Below are 27,972 nucleotides of genomic sequence, written 5' to 3'. Positions count from 1 at the left end.
TTAGGCCTTTAATCCACTGTCATTATAAGTGATCCACAAGGAACCTCTAAGACACCAATATTGCAGTATCATTTAAAATATCTTGCTTAATATAATCAATAAGTATACACACAATGTCCTAGCCACATAATTCAGCAGGATCTATTCTTTTATTGTATTTCTTAGAATTTTTTAATGAAAATCCATATTAGTCTGCATAGATTTCAAATCTTCCACACAGCCAAGAAAGCAATATTCTTTGTATGTCTATACTTGATTTTACCAATGAAATGATTTGCGGTCACTTTTTCTCAGCTGGATCTTTTCCAATATAAGTCTGCTAATAAAATGATAATTCTTTTATTTCATTTTTAATTTCTTGAGGCAGGACCTCATGGAAAAGGCTGCCCTCCAAGTTGTTATGTAACGGAGGATGACCTAAAATTCTGATCTGCCTGCTTTTCCCTCCAAAGTTCTGGGATTACAGGTGTGCAGCACTGGTGCGGGAGAATTATCTGTATTCTGTCAATCATGTACTTTAATAAAACGCTGATTGGCCAGGCAGGAAGTATAGGTGGGTCAACCAGACAGGAAGTAGAGGCAGGGCGATGAAAACAGGAATATTCTGGGAAGCAGGAATCTCCCTTCGCCATTTCTGTCCAGACCACCAAAGAAGCAACATGTGAGCTGCCCAGCTAGAAAAGGTACTGAGCCATGTGGCTAACATAGATAAGGATAATGGGGTTACATAAATTATAAGAGCTAATAAGTAGCCTGACCTAATGGGCCAATCAGTTTATCACCTAATGTAGACTCCATGTGATTTTCTTTGGGGTATGCCGGCTGTGGGGTACCGGGTGGGACAGAAACCCCAACAAGCCGGCCCTCATTTCTACACAGCACTGTGACAATTGTGGCCAGACGATGAAATATTTTCTCTAAGCTCACGTGTTTGAACACTTAGCATGTAGAAGGTAGTCCTGTTTGGGAAGATTTTAGAACCTTAAGGAGGTGAAGCCTTTCTATAGTTTAGTCACTGGCAGAGGGTCTAGGACCCTTATATCCCAGTAACAATTCCTATTCACTCTTCATCTTAAGTGCTGATGGAATGTCACCAGCCAGCCTCCTTCTACTGCCATGCTTTCTCTGCAATGATGAAATGCATTCTCTCATACTATGAACGAGAATAAAGCCTTCCTACTCTAGATTGTTTTGTGTCAGACCATAGCTAGAAAGTTAACTAAAACACCCATTTGTGTATGGAAGTGGGAATGGAACTCAGGGTTTTATGCATGCTGGGCAAGCCTGCTAGCGACTGAACTATAGACTCAGCCTTGGCTGACAAAAATTCTAAACATGTAAGATTAACACGGTGCAAAGAGATGCAGGGGTAGAGGACCAAAGCAAGACTTACCCAAGTCCACAAACTGCTAGATAACAGACAGAGAGAGTGGACTTACCACAGAGTAGATCTGATGCTTGCGTCTTTTAGCCAAGTCAATTATGTTCACTCCATTGTAGTAAAGGTTTTCAATACAGCCATGGAAGTTTTTCTTTAAAAAGGTTCCAGGTTTGCTTGGCACTGGAATTCCTCCAAAACTGAGCTTCATGGTGAAAAAATAAATAAATAAATAAAAGTCAGTAACAAGCTCTGAAGAAGTAGGAATGTAAGAGAAGTAAGTACATCCTCTAGATTTAATTGTATGTGTGAGCCACGCAACTTTAGTAATTGCAGATGCCACTTGATTACTCCGTTTAAAGGAAACTGATGAGCCCATATAAAAATATCTGTAATCGCTTGCCTCTTATGGGCTTATTTTACAAAACCGTTTTCATTCCTTTCTTAAAACTTTTTAATACTAAAGAACACCGTAATTTACAAAGGAAAAAGAGAAAATAAAATAAATCAACGTCTTTATCTGGAGCACAGCAGCAGAGAGGAAAGAGCACTGAAAAGGCTCAGGAACTAAACAGATACCAGCTCACCTCCAGGGACACAGTTCCAAAACTCACAGTAACCAAAGAGCTTACATGCACAGAGTTGTTCCCCAATTGCTAGCTATAAAGATAAAAGAGTGAAATAACACAAAAATGTCCTATGGATTTAGGAATCAATTAATAATCAGCATTTTAGATCTGTAATCATGACAATTATCAAATATTTATGGTAAAATAGAAAATTAATGCAATTTTGAGTGTAAAGTAGAAGTAGTATTATTGGTTGCGAAATATGACTCCAGTGATGAGAAAGTTGTGCACACAAGGCCAGGAGATGCTCAGGGGGTAAGAGCACTAACCATAGAGTCTCAATGCACACAGTGCCAGGAGATGCTCAGGGGGTAAGAGCACTAACCATAGAGTCTCAATGCACACAGGGCCAGGAGATGCTCAGGGGGTAAGAGCACTAGCCATAGAGTCTCAATTCACACAGGGCCAGGAGATGCTCAGTGGGTAAGAACTCTAACCATAGAGTCTCAGTGACCCAAGTTGATTCCTAGAACCCCTGTCACAAACAAAACAAAGCAAAACAAACAACAGCAAAAAAAAAAAGGAAAAAAGAAAAGAAAAGAAAAGAAAAGAAAAGAAAAGAAAGCCAGATGAGGTAGCCTAACCAGCATCTGTGATCCCAGCACTACTATGAATAGTTGGTAGGGCAGGACCAAAGAATCATCCAGAATCTCACAGGTCAGTTAGTCTGGAATAAACACTACAGCCGCTCAAGCAAGAGAGACCCTGCCCCAAGGGGAAACGTCAACAACTGCTGAAAGCTGTCTTCTCACTCCTACAGGCACAACATAGCACATCCACACATGTGGGCATGCAACACCCAGCCTCTAACACACACATCTACAAAGTTTAGACACAGAACTGTATTTTAATGGCAGATGCCTGAGATAATTACAGGATGTTAGTTTTCTTTATTATGTGTATTTTATGAATTTATGACAGATATAAGTGAAGAGCAAATATCTAAAGGGAATACTGCTCCTATTGTGCAAGATAAGAGGTAGTAGCTACCCCTTCAATTGCCTCCCTAGCGTTAACCAGCACCCAGATTTTCTCCATTCTTTGATAAGCTATGCTACCCAAGACTCTCTTCCCCCTTGCATCTCTCTGCTCTTTGACCTCTGTCACCTCCCTCCCCTGTGTCCTCTGTTCTCTATTTCCTCTGTCTCCTCTACCACCTCCCCCATCTCCTTCCCTCATGTCTTTTGGGTATACAATGTGAGAGGAGGACATGTTCTCTCAACCAAGACATCTCCTCTCAGTTTCTCCCATCATGAGTCATTAACTAACATACTAGTAATATATTGGACCCAGATGTTTATTTCATTATAAGTTACAAAGAATTTTAAATATTTCCTACTTTGATGGGGCTATATCGTGTTTATTACTTTTCCTTCTGCTTTACTTTCTACATGAAATTCTGATGCTTTCATCTATTTTTAAATCTGAAGTGCTCTTTTTTTCTCTAGGCAGTTATTTGTTTATGCTTTCTAGGCAATTTGTTTGAATTTGGGGTATACAGTCATGGGATAGGCACAAAACACTTTATTCTTCAAATTTATTTTCTATACTTCATATTATTTAATTTTTCTGGTTAATGTTTTCTAAGACTTAGTTTTGTGGGATGGGAGTAAAGCAGGGGTGCGGGGGAGCCTGGGGCTTCCTCTCTGGGCTTTTCTGGGGCACTAAGGAGGAAGAAAGCACTTGTGATGACTGATATTGATGGTCAACTGAACAGAATGAAGAATCCCTGAAGAGAAAGTCCTTGGGCATCTCAGAGAGATGATTTCTAGACTGGGTTATTTTGGGTGCTTCCATTCAATGGTGGGGTCTCCGACTGAATAAGAAGGGAGAAAATAACTGTACATAGCACTTGACTTTTTTTGCCTCTTGACTGTGGGTGTGCTATGACAAGTTGCCTCAGTTCCTAATGCCACACCTTCTTTGCCATGATGGACTGTGTCCCCAGACTGTGAGTCAAAATAAACCCATCCTTCCTTAAGTTCGTCTGCGTGTTCTGCCTACCAATATGTAAAGTAGTTAAGAAAGCACTTCTGCCCTGGTTTTTATATCCATTACGATGCAAGACAGAGTTGCCTGGAACTCAGAATGGCCCTAGAGCAAACCAGCTCTGGGGAAGGCCTTAGACCTGATAGGTTGTGACATAGTCGTCATTGAAAGGCAACCAAAGGCACAAGAACATGAACTGAGCTTGGAAAATACACAAGAAGCAGAATGGTAAGTAGCTGGACCAGGATGTTGGGAGGTCCCAGAAGTTGTATCTCACAGGCTGCATCATGGCATAGCAAACATCACATCCAAAAGCAGCAAAAGTTGACACATGATTCTCATGGGCACAAAACAGCTAAAGCTACTGGGTGACATTTCCAGGTAGAACAAGTACATGTCTGTGGTGATGATGTGAGACACCATGAGAGCCACTCAGCTGGTTAACAGTCCGTAGTGAAGAAACGAGGAGCTGTGTACTGTAGACAGCTTTAAGAAAGCAATGACAATTTTTACTATGTTGATCCTCCCAATGCAAGAGCATGGAAGATCCTTCCATTTTCTGGTATCCTTTGCAGTTTCTTTCTTCAAAGACTTAAAGTTCTTGTCAAATAGTTCTTTCATGTCCTTGGTTAGAGTTACCCCAAGATACTTTATGCTATTTGTGGCTATCGTGAAAAGTGATGTTTCTCTGATTTCCCTCTCTGTTTCTTTGTTCTTTGTGTAAAGGAGGGCAATTGATTTTCTGGAGTTGATCTTGTATCCTGTCACATTATCAGCTTATCAGCTGATAATTATGAGGTGCTTATCAGCTGTAGGAGTTCTTTGGTAGAGATTTTGGGGTCGCTTGTGTACACTATCATATCATTTGCAAATAACAAAAGTTTGACTTCTTCCTTTCCAATTCAAATCCCCTTGATCTCCATATGTTGTCTTATTGCTATTGCTAGAACTTCAAGCACTATATTGAAGAGGTATGGAGAGAGTGGACAGCCTTGTCGTGTTCCTGATTTTAGTGGGACGGCTTTGAGTTTCTCTCTATTTAATTTAATGCTAGCTGTCGGCTTGCTGTATATTGCTTTTATTATATTTAGGAATGAATGTTGTGTCCCTAATCTCTCAAAGATCTTTGTCATAAAGGGGTATTGAATTTTGTCAAATGTTTTTTCTGCATCTAATGAAATGACCATATGGGTTTTTTCCTTCAGTTTATTTATATGATGGATTACATTGATAGATTTTTGTATGTTGAACCAGCCCTGTATCTCTGGGATGAAGCCTACTTGATTGTAATGGATAATTTTTTTAATGTCTTCTTGGATTCTGTTTGCCAGAATTTTATTGAGAATTTTTGCAATGATGTTCATGAGTGAGATTGGTCTGTAATTCTCTTTCTTGGTTGGGTCTTTTTGTGATTTTGGAATCAGGGTGACTGTAGTTTCATAAAAAGAGTTTGGCAGTGACTCTTCTGATTCTATTATGTGAAACACATTAAGGAGTATAGGTATCGGCTCTTCTTGGAATTTCTGATAAAATTCTGCATTGAGACCATCAGGGTCTGGGCTTTTTTTTGTTGTTGTTGTTGGGAGGTTTTTTATGGCAGCTTCTATTTTCTCATGACTTATAGGTCTATTTAAATTCTTCACCTGGTCTTTATTTAATTTTGGTAAATGGTGCTTATTTAAAAACAAGTCCATTTCTTTCACATTTTCCAACTTTGTGGCATATAAGCTTTAGTAGTAAAACCTAATGATTTTCTGAATTTCTTCAGAGTCTGTTGTTACGTCCCCTTTTTCATTTCTGATCTTATTAATTTGCATGTTCTCTCTCTGCCTTTTGATTAGTTTGGATAAAGGTTTGTCAATCTTGTTGACTTTCTCAAAGAAACAACTCTTTGTTTCATTGATTCTTTGGATTGCTTTCTGTGTTTCTATTTTGTTGATTTCAGCCCTCAGTTTGATTATTTCCAGTCTTCTACTCCTCCTGTGTGAGTCTACTTCTTTTTTTCTAGAGCTTTCAGCTGTGCTGTTAAGTCTCTAATGTGAGCTTTCTCCATTTTTTTAAAGTGGGCATTTAGAGCTACGAACTTTCCTCTTAGCACTGCTTTCATAGTGTCTCATAGGTTTGGGTATGTTGTGTCTTTATTTTCATTGAATTCAAGGAAGACTTTCTTTCTTTATTTCTTCCTTGACCCAGGAGTGGTTTAGTAGTTGACTCTTCAGCTTCCATGAGTTTGTAGGCTTTCTTGGTGTAGAATTATTGTTAAATTCTAACTTTAATGGCAATTCTACCAAAAGCAATCTATAGATTCAATGCAATCCCCATCAAAATTCTTCACAGACCTTGAGAGAACAATATTCAACTTTATATGAAAAAATAAAAAGCCCAGAGTAGCCAAAACATTCCTATACAATAAAAGTATTTCTGGAGGCATTACCATCCCTGACTTCAAACTCTATTACACAGCTACAGTAATGAAAACAGGTTGGTATTGGCACAAAAACAGAGATGTTGACCAATGGAATCGAATCAAAGACCCAGATATTAATCCAGAAACCTATGAACACTCAATTTTTGACAAAGGAACTAAAAGTATACAATGGATGAAAGAAAGCATCTTTAACAAATGGTGCTGGCATAACTGGATGTCAACCTGTAGAAGAATGAAAATAGATTCATATCTATCACCATGCAGAAAACTCAAGTCCAAATGGATTAAAGACCTCAGTATTAATCTAGACACACTGAACCTGTTAGAAGAGAAAGTGGGAAGTAGTCTACAACACATGCACACAGGAGGCCACTTCCTATGTAGAACCCCTGTAGCACTGAAAATAAGAGCAACAATGAATAAATGGGACTTCCTGAAACTGAGAAGCTTCTATAAAGCAAAGTACACTGTCATTAAGACAAATCGGAAACCTACTGATTGGGAGAAGATCTTCACCAATACCAAAACAGACAAAGGTCTGATCTCCAAAATATATAAAGAACTCAAGAAACTAGACTTTAAAATGCTAATTAACTCACTTAAAAAATGGGGTACTGAACTGAACAGAGAATTCTCAACAGAAGAAGTTCAAATGGCCAAAAGACACTTAAGGTCATGCTCAACCTCCTTAGAGGTCAGGGAAGTGCAAATCAAAACAACTTTGAGATATCATCTTACACCGGTCAGAATGGCTAAAATCAAAAACATCAATGATAGCCTTTGCTGGAGAGGACGTGGAGTAAGGGGAACACTCATCCGTTGCTGGTGGGAATGCAAACTTGTGCAACTACTTTGGAAAGCAGTGTGGCGGTTTCTCAGGAAATTCAGGATCAACCTACCCCAGGATCCAGCAATTCCACTCTTGAGAATATACCCAAGAGATGCCCTATCACGTTATAAAAGCATTTGTTCAACTATGTTCATAGCTGCTTTATTTGTAATAGCCAGAACCTAGAAACAACCTAGCTGCCCCTCAATGGAAGAATGGATAAAGAAAGTGTGGAATATATATGCATTAGAGTACTACTCAGCGGTAAAAAATGTTTACATCTTGAATTTTACATGCAAATGGATGGAAATAGGAAACACTATCCTGAGTGAGGTAACCCAGACTCAAAAAGAGGAATATGGTATGTGCTCACTCATAAGTGGATTCTAGCCATAATTAAAGGATATTGAGCCCATAATTCATGATCCTAGAGAAACTAAATAAGAAGGTAAACTCAAAGAAAAACATACAGTTATCCTCCTGGATACTGGAAGTAGATAAGATTGCCAGGAAAAAATTGGGAGATTGGGGGTGGGGTGGAGTGGGGTTAAGGGGAGAGGGGGAGAGAGAAGTGAGAAGGGGAAGATGGGAAGAGTTTGGGTGAATGTGATGGTTGGGATGGAGGAAGGGTGGATATGGGAGCAGGAAAGTATATATCTTAATTAAAGGAGCTATTTTAGGGTTGGCAAGAGACTTGACTCTAGAGGGGTTCCCAGGTGTCCAAGAAGATGTCCCCAGCTTGTTCCTTGGGCTGCTGAGGAGAGGGCACCTGAACTGGCCCTATCCTATAGACACATTGATGAATATCTTACATATTACTTTAGAACCTTCATCTGACGATGGATGGAGATAGTGACAGAGACCCACATTGGAGCACTGGACTGAGTTCCCAAGCTCCTAATGAGGAGCAGAAGAAGGGAGAACATGAGCAAGGAAGTCAGGACACGAGGGGTGTTCCCACCCACTGAGATGGCAGGGCTGATCAATGGAAGCTCACCTAGGCCAGCTGGACTGGGACTGATGGAGCATGTGATCAAACCGGACTCTCTGAACGTGGCTGACAATGAGAGTTGACTGAGAAGCCAAGGACAATGGTGTTGGGTTTTGATTCTACTGCATGGACTGGCTTTGTGGGAGCCTAGTCTGTTTGGAAGCTCACCTTCCTAGACCTGGATGGAGGGGGGGAGGACCTTGGACTTCCCAAGGGGCAGGGAACCCTGACTGCTCTTTGGACTGGGGAGGGAGGGGGAGGGGAGATAGGGGGAACAGGAGGGAAGTGGGAGGTGGTGGAAATTTTTAATAAAAAAAAGAAAGCAATGACAAATTGTCAGTGTCTTAGTTCACTTCAGCTGTCAAGTTGGCACAGACTCGCACTACTCAGGAGAATCTTAAATGAAGTACTGCCCAGGTCAGCTTGGCCTGTGGCCATGTTTAAGAGAGATTGTCTTGGTTGCTTGCTTGCATTGGAGGGCCCACCCTCTGTTGGCAGTACCATGCCTCAGCAAATAGGTCTTGGCTATAGAAGATAGCAAGCTGAATGGAGGCCAAAGAGAATCAGGATTTTGTTCAAGTTCCAGATTGAATTCCTATCCTGATTCCCCTCAGTGATGGATTGTGACCAGGAAGTGTAAGCCAAATACACCCTCCTTGACTCAAGTTGCTTTGTCAGAGTGTTTAATCACAGCCACAAAATGAATGTAGGACCATCACCACCATTCCATCCTTCCCTCAACAACACTGACTTATCATTGCATTGATGTTCACGGGGGAACACACTGAATACAGCTAAAAGGAGAAAATGAAAATTTTGCTGAGGTACACTTGGAAATATACATTCCACATTTGATTTATACATTTTAGCTTCTTTTATATTAGCAGAGAAAATTTAAATTTATTTATAAAAAATAACTTTCTGAGAGGTGGTTCCACTGGAGGAATGGCCTCCATTTTTTTTTTCGCAGAATTTGACATCATAACGGTACTATGAATTGGAGACTTAATTCATTTTCAGGTAGTCAGGATGGAAAGGTCTGCTTATGTGTTGATAACATTCCTCTACTATCCCACATTAATTTCTCTAAATATTTCCCAAGACCATATATGCCATCTTAATAGAGAATTGTGCATTGTGCATTAGTAATCACAATCTCAGGTCATTTATATTTGATTTTTATCTGATTTATGAAAGATTTGATAGCAAAAGTTAAACTTTCACTTAGCATTAACTCTCTGACCAGGTTACACTTGTGTATGATTTACAATGGGTAAATTATGGAAGGTATTATTTGTAAGGATTGATATTGATTGCTTCTAAACTGGTCTCCTGACTTGCTCAGGTAAATGTGACAGACACTCAAGTTCCCAGTTTCGGTTTTCTTCTTGACTCTGTGAACTGAAGTCTTAGCTTTGTCACGTTCTACAAGCCTGGGTTTTAACCTCTTCCATTGTCCTGAGTAGGAATCTTGCAGGTCTGGGCTCTGTTTAGTCCCCTCTGTAGTTATTCATTGCTCACTTCTGTGTCTGACCTAACATCCCAGCGATCAGCTGAAGTCCCCATTGGAATGTGTAAATAGACTGCTGGCTTCCACCAACGAAAAGTTTAAGAATGTAATCAGAAGATATTCAACGTCTATGGAAGCGACTTCTCACTCTCCTGTACCTGACTGTGTTTTTAAATGACCTTGATAGATAACTTTCTTTGTTCTGTATTACAGTGGTGGCACCTGCTCCTGGAGGCAGTGTGAATCTGGGTTCTTAGGTCAGGGTCACTCATATTTGGGTCTAGAACACACTACCTCTTATTCCCTTTGAGGTGACTCTGTCCCTTGGTGTCTGTCATTCACCTAGCTGTACAATGGCATTGTTTAGGCAGATTCCCTTAACCTTCCTCCATACCTCCTACCAGAAAGCTGCTGCAGGGCAGCTTATAGCAAGGCAGAGGGAGCCAGTGATTTTAGATGGCAGGAGAGAGCTATTTTCTAAGTGCTGCATTTGTTTATAGTTTATGTGATACCCTCATACAGTAAATACAGAGCAAATTAGAAAGCATAATGACAGACGTACCATGACCTTTACACTTTTATCTTAATTTTTACTTTCAACGGTACTAATCTTGCTGTCTATGATGTTTTCCATATCAATTTAATTAGTTTATTGCTGAAATATTTTAAAATAAATCGACTTCAAAGATGTATCATACTTATTTTTGTTTGTGTTCATGGGTATGCACATCTGTGTATATATAGATATGTATGTAGAAGTCAATGATCAACGTTGGCCTCAACCAACTTCCACCTTACATTTTGAGGCAGAATCTTCCACTGAACCCAGTACTAATTTGGTGGGTAGCCAAAGAGCCTCCAAGGTCTTTCCACTTGCATCTTCCCAGTGCTGAAGCACAATGCCGGGCAACTGTGGCCAGCTGACTTTCTTCACAGGATTGGGAGATGAAATTCAAATCTTTATGATGTACAACAGGCACCTTATCTATTGAGGTGCCTCTCCAGCATCCTCATTCTGGGTTTATCATCTAAGCATAGCAGATGAAAACAATACTTGTATGAAAAGGTATAGTAGGCGATGTCCTTCTCACTCTGTTCTTGACTTGTGCTCTTTGAGGATTCTGTTGCCTGTTCTTGTTTGTCCTCTTGAATTGTGTGGTGTGCCTTGCTTTGGTCTTAGATCTGTTGAAACCAGGTAGACTACACATTCCGCTCACAGCTTGCCTCGGACAATCCCTCTCCCCAGGAGTTTGATGGGGTTTCTGGTGTCGCAGACCGGCTGCAGCTGGAAGAAGCCCCTTTGATGTTAAATGTACGATGCTCCAAACCTTGCCTCTCTTTTCCTGTGACCTGATAACCACCCCTTTATCTCAGACCTGCCTTCTTTTATTTCTGATCTCTGGTGCTGCTTTGAAGACAATGAGTTCCTCTTTCTGTTACATAATTTTTTTCTAGCTCAGTTTAAACGCACATTATTGCTTTTGCTCTGGCTGTCGGTTTTGTAATGGACTGTCTCCAACAAAAGATGTGAGCTATTGTCTTCTTTTCCAGGCTGCTCTGAAATGTAACCAAGCTGGGTATCACTGAGACACATAAAAATGTCATGGCCATCAAAAGGGACAACCTTTCTTTGGAATATAACCAAAGCTGATGAATTTCTGTCACTGATAAATAAGACAAGGACTCTTAATTTTCTGGTAAAATCTCTTGATTTTTAAATATTTGTTTGAGGGCTGGGGAGATAGCTAAGTAAGTGAAAACACTTGCCAATAAGCCTGCCAGTCTGAATTGATCCCTAGGATCCAAATGGTAGATGAACAGCATGAACTTTTGCAAGCCAACGTCTGACCTCCATGGGTGAATTATAAGAAGAATACATGAAGACACAATAGATAATAAAATGTAATAAAATATTTTAGTATAGTAATTTGAATCTAAGCGTGTGTATGCATGAATGTGATATATGTGAGAAATGTCATCCTAGAGTGTTGTTCTTCAGGTTCTGCCCACTGTATTTTCTGAGACAGCGCTTTTCCTCTGGATTTGATGTCCACTAACTTAGCTAGACTGACTGGCAGATGAGCATCAGAAATGTATCTGTGTTTGTCTCCCCCGTGCTGAGACTGCAAGCGCTCTCCAGCACACCAGGCTTTCCCTCAACGTCAGTGTGCTGGGTAGTTCATTTTCTTAATTTTTTGTCAACTTGACGCAAACTGGCTTATCTAGGAAGAGGGATTCCAAATTTAGAAAATATCTCCACCAGATCAGCCTGTTGAAGCCTGGTGAGCATTTACTTGATTAATGATTGGTTTGGGAGGGCCTAACCCACTGTGGGCAATGCCACCTGTGTGTTATTGGCACAGAAGAATGAAGGCTGATCAAGCCGTGGTAAACAAGCCAATAAGCAGCCCTCTTCCATAGACTCTGCTTGAGTTCCCCACTTTATTCCCTCAGTAATGGACTATTACCTGGAAGAATGAGAGGGAATAAACCCTTTCCTCCTCAATGGCTTCTGATCATGGTGTTTATTATAGCAAAAGAAAGCAAACTAGAACAAAGTTCTAAGGACAGGACCCAGGTCCTCATTTTCACTAGGCAAGTGCTTTTCCCACCAAGCCATCTCTCCACACATGTCTACATGTTTCTTGGTCACTTGGGACTTCAGTAGGGACAGCCCAACCTAGATGTCTGGAATTCAGATATATTTGATGAGTTATTAGAAATGAAGCCAGAAATCTCAGTTTTCTAGTGAAATCTGTATTTTTTTAAAGCAAGGATTTGAATGCACATGCCTACAATCTCCACTCTGCTACTGTGGAGTCTAACCCCTAAACTATGAGCCCCAAATAAACTCAGTTCTTCTCTAAGTTGCTCTTGACATTACGACTTACCACAGCAATAGAAAGTAACTAATATAGACAGGGTATCTTGAAGGCGTAAGTCACAGACAATCCCACACCAGTTTGGAATTATGATTAATAGAATGGTTATTTATTCAAAGGGGAAAAAACTTACAGATTACCGTCCCAGACAACAGCCCCTCCGCGCTAACAGGAAAGGAGTCCAGGGGCCGGAAATGGAGCCGGAAGACAAAGACAGAGTGGAGGACAGCTGTTGCTTTTTTTAAAGGGAGAGAGACCACGCCCCAATGGGCTGGTAACTCAGCGGCGATTGGCTGAAGGAGCTGAAGGAACTCCCACAGCATCTCCCCCTTTTGTTTAAGTAAGAGAGTTCTAAGCCTACTACGCAATTATATACAATAAGTACAAACCTACGAAATTATATACAATAAATACAAATATCCTATTCTAACTAGCTTAAGTCTTGTATAACAAATAACTTGGCCAAGTCATGAAAGGAAAGTAACTACATTTATATAATCTTTAATCCCATCGAAGATCTGAGAAGGGAAATAATGTTATCTGAGTAATTAGGAAGTGCAATCAAACAACTTCCAGAACATGTAACAAATCGCAGAGACAACTGGCTACCTGGACAAACACCCAAAGTCACATTTGCAGCATTGAAGCAACCAACTTTGGCTAAGGCCTGATGTAACTGACATACCATTTTCAAAGGCAAGAAACTTCAAAACTATCTTACCCTGTCTTGGCAGGATATGACAGTCTTGTTTTATCCATTTACGGATATTCTGTAACTCTGTCAGTAGTTGAGGTATGAGCATTTCTTTACCCAAAGGCCAGTTCTGCCAAGAAGAAAGGCTCCAGGTGGAGTGTCTTTGGTGCTCAACATTCTCTCGGGCATAGATCAGTGTTGCCAGGAGTGATTGTGTCTCCCTACCATAGAACTCTGAATTAGATTAAAGGCCATTTTCTACAGCTCTTTGAAGAGGTTGAAGATTATCTATCTATACTGAATATAATCTCTATATATCTAAAGAACCTGATTAGTCTAATTATAAATGACAAACTTAGATGACTGTTGATCTATATAATTCTCAATATCTATCTAACTTAAAAACTGAGATAATAAACAACTGTGTAATAAATGAGGACAATGTGACCTTCAAATATAAACAATGTGCAAGTATACATTGCAATATGGTAAATATATATATCAATACATAAACCATATATAAGTATCTTAATCAGAGGTAGAAGTGTACAATGCAATATGGTAAATATACATATATCAATACAATATATATATATATATATATACAAATACATAAAAATGTTTTAAACAGAGGTAGAAGCATGAAGCATGCATGCATAAAATAGTCAACATAATTTAACTTTGTATCAATATATAAGAATCGATACCAATATGTTTGTCTAAAAGCAATAACTCACAAGTACAAATCTATTTATCCCATAATCCAATTATCCCTCTTTTTTTTTTTTTTAAGATTCCTGTGCTTATAAAATTCCTCCCCCAACCCTTAACCGTATACTAATTATAATCAACCCCTAAATGATGTCCCTAAACCCAAGGACAAACTTTATTGGGAGAGGGGACGTCATTCTCTAGAATTACTTTCAGCTGTCATGGGGGCGACGTTCTTTCTGGGGGATCCTGTTAAAGTAAAATGATGGTTAAATTTCAAGATCAATGTCTTTTAAAATTGCAAATAGTCTCTGAGTATTTTGTGGAGGTCTGGCCAGAATGTTGTACAAGATGTGCACCATTTCAGCACGTTGGAACCATCTTGTGCAGCTGGTACCCAAAACAGGTCTTGTAGTAGTGCTATCAGTATCATGACGTCATATCAACCAGGTGGAGTTGTTGTTATGGGGCCCCATCTTCTTCCTGGAAACTTCAAATGTCACTGTAGGAAAAACTCATTGTTCATTGTGGAAAACTTAAACATTAATTATATAGACATATACATGAATACCTATATTCAATGAGAGACATGATAGATATATTTAATGAAGGTATGATAGATATGAAGAAAATTAGGAAATATAAGTTGCTCAAGAAAGAAAGTTTAATTAAATCAATTCCATACACGGAACCAGAAACCCAGAATCCAGGGGTAGAAAAGAGCAACCCGGAAGCCGCGTATGCCTCCACGTGACCGAGTCGTTCTGATTCACGCCACTAAAGCACCGCACTTACAAGGGAAATTTAAAAACAACTCAGAAAAGAGCAAACCAGGCTTGCAGAGATTGTCCCGAGCCTGTGGAGCTTGGGAGGCGTGGGGTTTAATTGAACTGCTGGCTCCACATACAGGGCACAGGCCGCAGCTGAGGGAGGTCTCGTGACTAGCCGAGCTGGTAGCAAGCAGTTGAGTGGGGGGGAAGGGGGGGTTCTACAACCAAACGTGGGGCGCCAGATGAAGGCGTAAGTCACAGACAATCCCACACCAGTTTGGAATTATGATTAATAGAATGGTTATTTATTCAAAGGGGAAAAAACTTACAGATTACCGTCCCAGACAACAGCCCCTCCCGCGCGAACAGGAAAGGAGTCCAGGGGCCGGAAATGGAGCCGGAAGACAAAGACAGAGTGGAGGACAGCTGTTGCTTTTTTTAAAGGGAGAGAGACCACGCCCCAATGGGCTGGTAACTCAGCGGCGATTGGCTGAAGGAGCTAAAGGAACTCCCACAGCAGTATCTCCTTTAACCTGGAGTTTGCCAGTTCAGCAAGATGGGTTGACCAGTGAACCCAGGGATCCACCTACCTCAGCCATCGCAACAATGAGAGTACAAACATCTACCACAGCACCCAACACTTTTCAAGTCAAATCCTCATGTACGAATGGCAAGCTGATTGAGCCGATTCCCAGCTCTATACTATTTTGAAGAAAACTCAAAGTTCCATAGCCTCAGTCTTCTATCGGTCCATCAGTCTACCCTGGCGATTTGCCACATTGCCACAACAACAAACAGATCCATGATCTTTAAAAGCCTGCTCAGCCCTTGAAGAGAACAAGCAGATGGAAAGGCAGAGAGCACCAGATGCGGCCAGTGGGTTCTTAGTAGTACAAATCGACCAGCTTTCCCGCAGGCAGCGCAGTGCTCCATGGAATAGGATGTTGCACTTGAGCCTGGATCCAGACGTCATTTGTATTAACATTGTTTTTGTCCAGCCCAGGGGATGAGTAATGCCTATGGCTCATCCTGATAAATGAGTAAATCAGTATCTTTCTCAGACTCACAGACCCCAGGGAATGGACCAGCCAAATTGGTACAACATAAATTTTATGGGTTGTGTCTCTAGATACCAATAAGTAAGTTCTTTGGCCAACTGGTCAAATTGTATATGTTTTATTCTTCTAGAAAAGATCTGGTTGAAAATACGTACTTCATTGTTCTCCATATGCTAAGACAGCAAGGGCTCCTGCTGGGGGCACTCATTTGTCTGTGGTTCCACAGACAACATCCTTCTTCATAGGTGCAGTGTTTATAAGCCAGGTGAGATGACCACAAATGTGTCATTACTCTGTTTTTTACAATGACTTTCCCAAGACATCCAAGTCTCTTGACTTAAAAGTGTCCTGCCACCATCAAAATCAGGTTTTCTCCCTCTCACCTGTTCTTCTGAGGATATGGGGTAGCTATTCCCAGCATGGACATATCTGAAAATGGTTCAGTGTGATTCTGAAGGCAATTTGTTAATGCTAGGAGAGCTGAAAACACATCTGATTGAATAAATCCTTTGCTTGATTTAAACCTCTTTAAATATTTAGATTGCGGCATGTGGCTCTCCATTTGTATTCTTGCCCCAGGCTCCATGTATGTCTGAGAGAGCCTAGCTAATTTTCTATTATTTTATTGATGACTATACTAATTCAGCCAGTCTCCAAGTATCTGATTAGCCACCTCAACTACAAGTGAAAGGCTAATTAAGCCATGCTATCAGCATTCCAGCAGAAACTCGGAGAAAACAAGAAAATATGTTATCAGTGGCCTCTCTGAATGCTGATAAAAACAAGGAATCCAGGTTTGGTGGCTCAGGGCTGTGACCGCAGGTACTTTTAGGGCAATCAGAAAGATCACAAGCAGCCCTGCCTCATAGAGTCCTGCAAGTCATCCTGAGTGCTTTAGAGAAGAGAAATAAAATTAAAAGCTATTTAAGAACTACTTGGGGCAGAGGCTTAGTGGTTGCGTTTTTGGCTAACATGCTTGAGGCCCTTGATTTAACCTCTAGCACTGAAGCAATAAAGGGGAGGAAGGATGGTCTTTCCTGGTGTGATGTCGATATTAAAGACTTCCTGCAATATTTAATGTCATCAGTTTATTTTTAATATATTAAGATATGTCTTTAGTATATACATATTCTTGTGTGCCTGTGAGTCCTCATGAATGTGAGTGTAATTTACATGGAGGCTAGAGCTCAACAGTAGATGTTTTTTCTCTTATTCTCTTCTTGGATTATTTAATTTATTTATAACACATTTATTTATTATTTAAATAGTTCTCATATAGGAGATATATATACACCTGCCAAGGAAAACATGTGGAAGTCTAGAAACAACTGAGAAATTGTGTTCTTGCCTTACCCATGGGACTGAATGCAGGTCATCAGGCTTGGCAGCCAGTGCCTTTACCTACTTAATCTAAGACACCAACTATTTAACACATTAAAAAGAATTAAATGGTGATAGAGTCAGTGAAGCTGGAACTCACCTATTAAGCTAGAATACCTTTCCAGCAAATCCCATGGATCCTCCTATCTCCTAATTCCCTTACTGGGATTATATGCATATATGCATGTTTTATAAAGTAACTTTTATGGCAACTCACAGTAATAAAATTTGAGGAGATGTTAGATCACAATTTAAAATTGAATAGTAAAAGAAAGGGAATGACCCAAGAGTATCTAAAGTCTTTCCCAGAAAGAGTTCAGACCCAGTTTATGCTCCTAGGTCCAAGGCTATTTCTTTGACTCCAAGACAGGAACCATTTACCCAGATAAATCTCTGGACTTCATGTGTCTGAGACTCCGTGGCTATGAGGAAAGAGGACTGAAGATGTTTTCTCCTCCGGGTGTCTTGGAGCTGCCTATGAGATATATCATGAACTATATCCACTGCAGGGCTGGTTGAAAGGTTAAATCAGCATTGTGACTTGAATGTGAAGCACCTTGGACGCACATCTTTCAAGGGAATTCTGCTGTTCACAAAGGCTCTGGAGCCTTAAGGAGATAGAACCTTGCTAGTGAGGAGCTTCACTTAAGGTTGGCTTTGAGGTTTAATAGACTGGACCTACTTCCTTTGCTCAAGATTCTACGCTGTTACAGTATGACAACCAGCCTCGTGCTCCTGCCTCTTTGCCTTGCCCCTAGTGATGGAATGTATCACTCTGTAACTAGAAGCCAAAATAAACCTTTTCCTTCCTCAGTTACTTCAGTCAGAGTGTTTCAGCGCAGCCACAGCAGAGAAACCAATACTAGAGTGCAAATGTTATTTATCTTCAGAGATTTTCTTCTTGCTTTCTTCTGCATCTTATCATTTTCCATTTTCTTGTTTTATTTTCATGAGATTCCCTGTATTCTCTCTGTAGTCCTTTTAGACTAATCTAGCAACTTAGTTTCCAAAGAAGGAAAACATATATGTATATGTGTGTATACCAGTATAAATATATATATGTGATATATATGGTATTTTATCATATATATTGACACAGGGTCTCTCTATACAACTGTGGCTGTCTTGGAATTCACTTTGTAGATAAGGCTGGCCTCACACTCATAGAGATCTTCCTACCTCTGTCTCTCAGAGCTGATATTAAAGGTGTATGTCACAATGCCCAGCAAAACTGTAATATTTAAAGAAAATCTATGAATAAAAGGATTTGAAGACAAGTAATTTTAGAAGCACATGTTAGGACTATGTCATGAAGAATTCATCTTTTCTATCATCTCTGTTTCTTTTTGAAACATGACACAAAATTTAAAAAGTTATCTGATGATACATATTAAAAATAAAACATCAGATTTCTTTAATTCCGCTCTCAACTTCTACCCTAATAACAACTTCAACATCCTTCCAGTTGTCCCTATGTCTGGTTTTCTTTCTAGTTTCTTTGCTTGTTTTTAAACAGATTCTCATGTATTCCAAAATGACCTCAAACTGGCTTTATAGCCAAGGATGACTTTCAACTTCTCATCATCCTGCTTCTACCTTCCAAGTGCTGGGAACACAGAATCAACCCATCCCACCTAGTTTATGAGATGTGGGTAATGGAATTTAGGGCTTTTTCGATGTCTGGTGGGTACTAACTATATCAACTGGGCTGAAACCAGTTTTCAAGTTTATATAATCTCTTATTTTACAGTATATATTAGTCAAGCTGCATTACATACTAATTTCTTTTCTTATAAGAAACATTTGCGGCTTGAGAAATGACTTAGTGTCTCAGTGGCTAACAGCACTGACTGCTTCTGAGATCCCATCACAATGGGATCTGATGCCCTCTTCTGCCTGATGCCCCCTTCTGTCATTCAGAAATAGATGCAAATACAGCACTCATATACATAAGTAAATAAATAAAACTTTAAAACAAAACTGCACTTTAAAATTAAAAAAATGCAGGAGATGGGGTATACCTTTCATCCCAGCACTCTGGAGGCACAGGCAGGGGGTGAGAGTTTGAGACCAGCCTGGTTCCCAAAGAGATTTCTGTATCAGTCAGGGCTGTTACACAGAGAAACCCTTTCTTAAATGCACACACATACACACATGCACATACATACATACATACATGGAAAGAGATGGAGAGAGAGATAGACAGTGGCACCACACCAGAACACACAGGACTGTTTCATTTCTTCCAACAACTGTGCTGTATTTTTTTCATGTTTCTGTATAGCACTCCTACTGTTTCTGGGGAACTCAAGCATTCTGCACTTACACATTATAAATGCAGCTGAACTCTAAGAGTGGAGTTGTGAGAACCCAGTCCCCATCAGAATCTAAACAAGATAGGAAACTGTCCCCTGAAAGTCTCAAGGTTATACACCTGAGTTGGAGACTGGAACCATTTAACAAGTCTGCACCATGTCACATCCCAGATGACCCTGGCAAACCATGCCATAGTTCATTAGATGGGCCCTAGTATGAGCTTTTGTCTGCGTGGACGCAAACAATGTCATTGTGACACTCTGGTGAGCAAACTCTAATGTGGGGCTGGTCAAAATTTATTAATTACTAACCCTTTGGACTGTGGACACTTTTTCCATCAGAATTCATCAAAAAATTATATAAGCTATTGTTATCTTTTTGATTGTCCGCAAGAATTTGATGGAAAAACTTTACTGCTGAAGACGTGCACATTGGATAATAAAAATCAAGCTAGACGTGAAGGAGGTTTCTCTCAGCCAGCTCATCGTCACAGTACAAAGGCGTCAGTGGTCTACTCAGCCACGAATTCTGTGAGTTGCCATAATGACTTACAAAGAAGGATGTGAATTTAGTGAAACCATGGCTTGACTAGAACAGCAGTAAAAGCTATTTTCCTTATTTTTGCATTTCTTAAAATCTCCTTAGCATATAACCTATTCTATATTTTCCTTTATAATAATGGACAAATTTCGAGAAACTCAATTTAGGTGTGTAAAACCATGTCTTCTTTTGAATGATATTATTATTTCTTAAATATTATATTTATTATAATATCAACAGTGAAATACAGCATAATTTTGGCTTTTTTATTTGCATACCAATATAGCATGCCTCAAGGTGTTCATCTCGGCAATCACAAGGAACATGTTTTTGCAAATGTGAAAATACTTTATATTGTTAATTTATTTACAATCTTTTATTATCTTTCTTTCTTTAGTTAAGTTGATTTGTCAAAACTATATGTATTAATTTGTTAAAATATATTTTATAACTATATTTTAAGCTATTTTGTGTTATATGATGCCAATAAACATGTACTTTTTAATGGAAGGATTTTCAAAGTGCTTACAGAAATAAAAATTACATGTTTTACTTCTGGTCCTCCTGGAATCTATGTCATACTTAGAAGAAATTGCATGCTTTCAAATGATAAAACTATTATTTCATTTATTCCAAATATTCTTATATAGTTAATCTGGGAGTTCTATTGATACTATGCACTTATTTATTTCATAAAAGTAATTCATTACTTTACAATTTTATTACACGTTTGCAATATATGCACAATTATCATAACTATACTCTTTACCATTGTCATTGTGTATTTCCTTCCCTCCGCACCCTTCTTCTAACCAGTCCTGTTTTCACAACTTTTGCTTATTTGTTTGTGGCCACTACACTTCATTTTTTGCCTGCATAAGTAATTTGTTTATTTCCTAGAAAGGATCTCAGGTAGCTCAGGCTGCTTACAAACTCTGCATAACCTAGTGTGAACTTCTCAACACTCTGCCTATATTTCTCAGGAGCTGAGCTGGGATTGAAGGTAGTGTCTCCATCTCTACCTCACATATGCAATTTCAGATAATTTTTTAAATTTAATTTATCAGATATATTGGATACCAATCCAAATTTCCACTCCCTCCCTGCCTCCCATTCCCTCCACACACCCTCTCACCCCACCTCATCTAATCCTAAGAGAGGGTAAGGCACATTGCTTTGTAAAAGGTCCAAGGTCCTCCCTCCTATATCTAGGCTGAGCAAGGTATACATCTAAAGAGAATTGGATTCCAAAAAGCCAGTACATGCAGTAGAGCTAAATCCCAGTGCCACTGCCAGTGGTCCCACAGTCTGCCCCAGGCATCCAACTGTCAACCACATTCAGAGGGCCTCATTTGGTCCTATACTTGGTCTTTCCAAGTTCAGCTGGAGTTGGTGAGGTCCCAGTAGCTCAGGTAAACTGTTTCAATGAATAAACCCTTTGTGGTCTTGAATTTTGCATGCAAATGGAATTAGAAAACACTATCCTGAGTGAGTTAACCCAGACCCAAAAAGATGAATATGGTATGACCTCACTCATAAGTGGATACTTGCTATAAACAAAGGACATTGAGCCTATAGTTCATGATCCTACAGAAGCTAAGTAATAAGGTGAACCCAAAGAAAAGCATATACAGACACACCTGGAAATTGAAAACAGACAAGGTCATCTGACAAAATTGGGAGCATGAGAGTTGGGGGGAGAAGGAAGGGTAGAGGGAAAGAGGAAGGGAAAAGGGGAGGGTTGAGAAGAACTTGAGGGAATGGGATAGTCAAGATTGAGGAAGAACAGAGGTGAGAGCAAGGAAAGAGATATCTTGATGGAGGGAGCCATTATTGGTTAACAGAAACCTGGCTCTAGAGAAATTCCCAGGAGTCCACAAGAATGACCCCACCTAAGACCCTAAGCAATAGAGGGGAGGGGCCAGATCTTGACTTGCCCTGTAGTCAGACTGATGATTATCTTAAATATCACCATAGAGCATTCGTCCAACAAGAGATGGAAGCAGATGCAGAGACCCACATCAGAACACTGGACTGAGCTCCCAAGGTCCAGTTGAAGAGTGGAAAAGATGAGAATATGAGCAAAGAGGTCAAGACCGTGAAGGATTCATCCACTGAAACAATTTACCTGATCTAATGGGAGCCCACCAACTCCAGCTGACCTGGGAATTTTAGCTATTTTTAAAGAAAATAATGTAGTTATAAGTGTGTGTGTGTGTGTATGTGCACATGTGTGTGTATGTGTGTACTTGTACATGAGTGTAGCTGCTCTAAAGATGGCATCAGATCATCTGGTTGGAGTTACAGGCAGTTGGGAGCACCCCTTGTGCAGAATGGGACTCAGCTTGCGTTCTCTGGAGGAGAGTATGCACTGTTACTAGATGAGACCTCTCTTAAGCCCTCCACACATGTGAATTAAAATGTTCAAAGATTTTAGTTAGTCTAGGTTTGGAGTTTTGCATGCTTCCTGGTTGTTGTCATTGCTGTTGTTGCTGAGTTTTAGATTTTTGTTCTGTTTTGGTATCTTAATTTAAGATTTTCTGCTAATTTCTCCTAGTGTGTATGGAATGTCTGAGTATAAGTCATATGCTTTAAAATGTTTATGTGACTTAGGGTACTTATTGGAGAATGATGTGAAATGGGATCACTGAGACCTCTTGAAAGCAAAGGACTTCTTGAACTACAGGGACATCAGAGGACAAAGGTCCTAAAAATAACTTTCTAAACTGCTTCTGGCTCCAGGATGGAGGGAGGGAGAAAGGCCGTCTGTTATCTTCTCCAGCATTTAAATCAGTTTGTGGTTTCAGTGATCTGTGTTTGGAGAACATTCCAGGAGCTGTCCATCATCTCCCTACTTCTTACCAGCTTGTCAGGACTTTGTAAGGCCTGATCTCTGTTGTATCTGGGACATAATCAAAGCAGACAGCTGCAAACATCTTATAATGGCAAATGCTACACCAGCTGATTCACAAAGAGTCGCAAAATCACTGGTGGGAATGCATTCTATTGCTGTGATAAGACAGCTTGAGCAAGGAAAATTATAGAAAAAGCTTATTAAGGCTTCCAGCTTCAGAGGGCCAATGTGAATGACCAACATGGGGTGAAGCATAGATAACTGCAGGCAGGCAGGGATAAGACTGGAGCAGTAGCTGCGATCTTCTATTTTGGTTCATAAACACTGGGCAGACAGAGAGAGCTAATTGGAAAAGGCTTGGCCTTTTTAAAATTTCAAAGTGTTGCTCCCAGTGACACACCTCCTCCAACAAGAGCACATCTCCTAAGCCCTCCCAAACAGTTCCATTAACTGGGTCCAGGTATGTAAATATGAGTCTTGATGGCCCTTTTGATTCAAAGCACATGGTCTGAAAGGAGTCATAGGTACCACATTTTTTTGATCAAGAGTTCTACATTTTGGTAAAGCTTATAAATGAAGATAGAGTTGCATAATATAATTAGCCCTGACACAAACTACAACAAAGGAGATCTGGAAAATATCCTGGCATGCTCTGACAGTGGGTCCCGAGAAATGGCATCAGCATTCTTCCAACTGTAGAAGTCTATATCTCATGTGTACACAGAGCTCAGGGAAGAACCTGGAGTGTGATTTCTGCTAGCAGAATGCACTGTGATGGAGTCCATCCTCAAGGTGGATAGCAATATTCAGTGGCACTTCTACTAACAGCTGCAGTGGTTTGGCTTCTGAGTAGCTGAAATTTCAAGTTCTTATCTTTTAGGCTTATACCAGCTTGTGGGTGGGAAACAATTGAATACAACTTGCCCTCTACCTAGAAGGCTCTTTCTTCTCCTCATCTACTTTGAGGTAAATCTTCAAGGCTAAAGGCTTCTGACACATAATTCTTGTCTTCGTGGACAGCTGGTGTCCGCCACCACCCTCAATTTGTCTTCTTTTTATGATGTCTAGAGCAACCTGTCTGCACATTCTGGCAAAAGTTTGAGGTTCCTGAAGCAGCAACTGCTTAAGAGAAATATTTCAAGGAGTTTTGTTCTTAAGGAGTGTTTCTGACAGGCAAGGATACTGGAAGGAAGGGTCTCCGACTTCACAAACTAAGTGATATCATTGAGTTTCGTTTCCTTGAAAACTATCAATCATTTCAATATCAAATAGCTGTGATCTCATAGAACCTCTGTACAAGTGAGATCATACACTGACACACGGGCTTGAAAGTCAGTGGAGAATTAGGTAATGGCATTGATTTTAGAAGTCACCTTGGACATTAAAGTATTTGAAAAAATGGTGAGATTGAACAATGACTTTATGGTATTTTTTTGTCAATGTTATTTTCAAGTTCATTTAAGACACTTTTGTGCTTTGATGTAAATCTAAGCTGCTGTGTTCTCTTTGTTTTTCCAATCAATTAAACAAATTGACATAAGAAAGTGATGGGTACTCCAGGATGTTCAGGTTTTAACAATTCAGAAACACCTACCTGGTATCCTGTCTTTTCAGTCACAGACTGTCGATGCATCTTTTGAAGTCACTGAATGACATACATTAGCTATACTATACTGAGCAGAAGTTTGGATTAAAGAAAAGACCTATCTTAAGTTTCATGATAATAATAGACGAAAGAGAAGGTCTGCTCCTAATCTTTCCTTTTTTTCTTTATATGTCACCCTTTAATTCCCTATCCTTCCAGGGTCTTAAATTGTGTTCTGAGGCTTCCTAGTCATTGTTCAACAATTCATTCTAGTCTAGTTTCTTTTCCTGAAAAAAACACCCTGATCAAGCAACTTAAAGAAGGAAGGGCTTATGTCTACTCAGTGTTCAAGGTTACAATCCATCTTGTCAGGAATAAAGTTTGAAGGAGCTGGTAACATGCTACCCACTGTCAAAAAAAGAAAGCAATTAAAGTTTATGCTCAGCACACTTTCTTCTCGTAATATCACCCAGCTCTTCCCAGAGGATAGTGACACAACAGGTAGGGGGGTGGTTCCCCTCCAATTAAATTAACCTAATCAAAACAATCCTCTGTTCTGGCTGGTTTTATGTCAACTTGACTTAAGTTAGAGTCATCTGGGAAAGGGGAGCCTTATTGAGAAGACTTCCCTACTAGACTGGCTTCTGGAAAAACCTGTGTGGTATGTTCATAATTGATAATTGATGTGGGAAATCCCTCTTCATAATGAGTGGTGCCTTTCATGGGATTTTGGTCCTGGCCCTGTCATATATAAGAAGCATCCTGAGCTTATCCTAATGAGAAGCCATTAGGAGCAAGCCAATAAGAACTCCTCCATGGTTTCTGCATCAGTCCCGGCCACAAGGTATCTGTCTTGAGTTAATGATCAGGACATCTGTCCTGATGCCCTGGATGATGGAGAGATACTTCAAAGTGTAAGAATTGCCTGCAGGATTTCTGAGTAAATACAGCAGATCACTCTCATAGAATTTCTGACTCAGTAGATCTGGATGAAGCCTAAATGGATTTTATTCAATATAATTTTAGGAATTGCCCAGTGGCCTGGGCCCTGAAATAAATAATTAGAATTTCTAGCTACCCTTCAAATAGTTGTTCAACAGCATGTTTCCAAGGGCTGTGGCTTGTGGTAGCCATGGGGTCTCCAACTGCATGCCAGAGTAACTGGAGAGACTTTGACAGCCCTGGCCAGTACAGTGCCTGCAACTGCCACTCGACTTTCCTATATATGTAAAAAATAAATAAATAAATAAAAATAAAAAACAAATAGTTGTTCAATGTTTTTTATTCACCATAATTTAAATTATTTATTTATAAAGGCCTACATATGCTCTAGCAGTTAATCTTTGGCTAATTCTTTTATTTCAAAAATGTTATATGTATTCATAGGAATGATATTTATTCCTATGAGTACAAATGTCCCAAGAGACAAGAGGAAGATATCAGATCCCTGGCACAGAAGACAGAGGGAGTTGTTTTACCTCTGTGTGTATGGGAACTAAACTCAAGTCCTCTGCAAAAGTATTATATGCTCTTATTGTCTTTAGTGAGGAACACACACACACACACACACACACACACACACACACCAAGAATTTACAAGCACAACTTTATGTGTGCATAAAATTCATAATCTTATTTTGACTAAAGAATACATTGCATAGAATTTAATAAAGATAAGCAATGTATTTATCTTTGTTATATTCTAATATAATGAGCTGATTCTTAGAGGCTTTTGATTCTTTATAATATATTTTACTAAATCTTTATTTGCAATCAAAATTTCTGTCACATTTTCTTTCTTCCTTCTTTCCTTTCCTCCCACCTTTCCTTCTTTTATGAACCTTCTCAACAGAAGAACTTCGAATGGCCAAAAGACACTTAAGGTCATGCTCAACCTCCTTAGGGATCAGGGAAATGCAAATCAAAACAACATTGAGATACCATCTTACACCTGTCAGAATAGTTAAACTCAAAAACACCAATGATAGCCTATGCTGGAGAGAATGTGAAGTGAGGGGAACACTCATCCATTGTTGGTGGGAATGCAAACTTGTGCAGCCACTATGGAAATCAGTGTGGTGGTTTCTCAGGAAACTGGGAGTCAACCTCCCTCAGGACCCAGCAATTCCACTCTTGGAAATATTCCCAAGAGATGCCCTATCATACTACAAAAGTATTTGTTCAACTATGTTCATAGCAGCGCTATTTGTAATAGCCAGAACCTGGAAACAACCTAGGTGCCCCTCAATAGAAGAGTGGTTAAGGAAGGTGTGGAACATATACACATTAGAGTTTTACTCAGCGGTAAAAAACAATGACATCTTGAATTTTGCATGCAAATGGATGGAAATAGAAAACGCTTTACTGAGTGAGGTAACCCAGTCCCAAAAAGAGGAATATGGTATGTACTCACTCATAAGTGGATTCTAGCCATAATTAAAGGTCTTTGAGCCTATAATTCGTGATCCTAGAGAAGCTAAATAAGAAGGTGAACCTGAAGAAAATCATATAGTTATCCTCCTGGATATTGGAAGTAGACAAGATTGCCAGGCAAACTTGGGGGAATGGGGGGGGTTGGGGTGGATGTAAGGGCAGTTGGGTAGAGAGAAGGTAAGAAGGGGAGGATTCGGGATAGTTTGGGGGAATGGGATGGGTGGGATAGAGGAAGGATGGATCTGGGAGCAGTGAAGTAAATATCTCAACTAAGGGAGCCATTTTAGGGTTTGTAAGAGACTTGATTCTAGTGGGGGTTCCAGGTCCAAGGAGAGATCCCCAGATTGTTCCCTGGGCAGCAGAGGAGAGGGTGCATGAACTGGTCTCATCCCATAACCATACTAATGAATATTTTGCATATCACCATAGAACCTTCATCTGGCAATGGATGGAGATAGAGACAGAGACCCACATTGGAGCACTGGACTTAGCTCCCTAGGTCCAAATGAGGAGCAAAAGGAGGGAGAACATGAGCAAGGAAGTCAGGACCACGTGGGGTGCGTCCACCCACTGAGACGGTGGGACTGATCTAATGGGAGCTCACCGAGGTCAGCTGGACTGGGAGCAATGGAGCATGTGATCAAAATGGACACTCTGAAAGTGGCGGGCAATGAAGTCTGACTGAGAAGTCAAGGACAATGGCATTGGGATTTAATTCTGCTGCATGGTCTAACTTTGTGGGAGCCTGGTTTGTTTGGTTGTTCACCTTTAAAGACCTGTATGGATGCTGGAGGACCTTGGACTTCACATGGGGCAGGGAACCCTGACTGCTCTTAAGACGAGAGAGGGAGGGGGAGGTGGGAAGGGGGAAGGGGGGGAGGGGCAGGGGGTGGGGGAGGGAAAAGGGAGGCGGGGAAGAGGTGGAAATTTTTAATAAATAAAAAAAAGAAAAAATAAAATTAAAAAAATGAATGGGAAAAAAATCAGTCTTGTTT

General features: G+C 40.0%; 1 protein-coding gene and 1 non-coding gene across 2 annotated transcripts in view; one reads left to right on the top strand and one right to left on the bottom strand.

The window, feature by feature from the left end:
• The window catches only part of Cntnap5 (contactin associated protein family member 5), a 908,928-nt gene that overhangs the window by 460,989 nt on the left and 419,967 nt on the right, over positions 1-27,972 (bottom strand). Inside the window, exon 7 of the mRNA XM_087906619.1 lies at positions 1,440-1,583. Within this exon, the coding sequence (XP_087762745.1) occupies positions 1,440-1,583 (144 nt within the window). The remainder of the gene's footprint in view (positions 1-1,439; positions 1,584-27,972) is intronic.
• Positions 25,642-25,771, top strand: LOC148122172 (small nucleolar RNA SNORA44). The gene has a single exon (XR_015737959.1). It is a non-coding gene; the product is annotated as a small nucleolar RNA SNORA44 (small nucleolar RNA).

This window comes from Myodes glareolus, chromosome 5, assembly GCF_982192425.1.
Source record: "Myodes glareolus chromosome 5, mMyoGla1.1, whole genome shotgun sequence".
In the NCBI taxonomy this organism is placed as follows: Eukaryota; Metazoa; Chordata; class Mammalia; order Rodentia; family Cricetidae; genus Myodes; species Myodes glareolus.
Note: the sequence above shows the minus strand (reverse complement) of the source record. Positions and strands in the feature narration are given on the sequence as shown.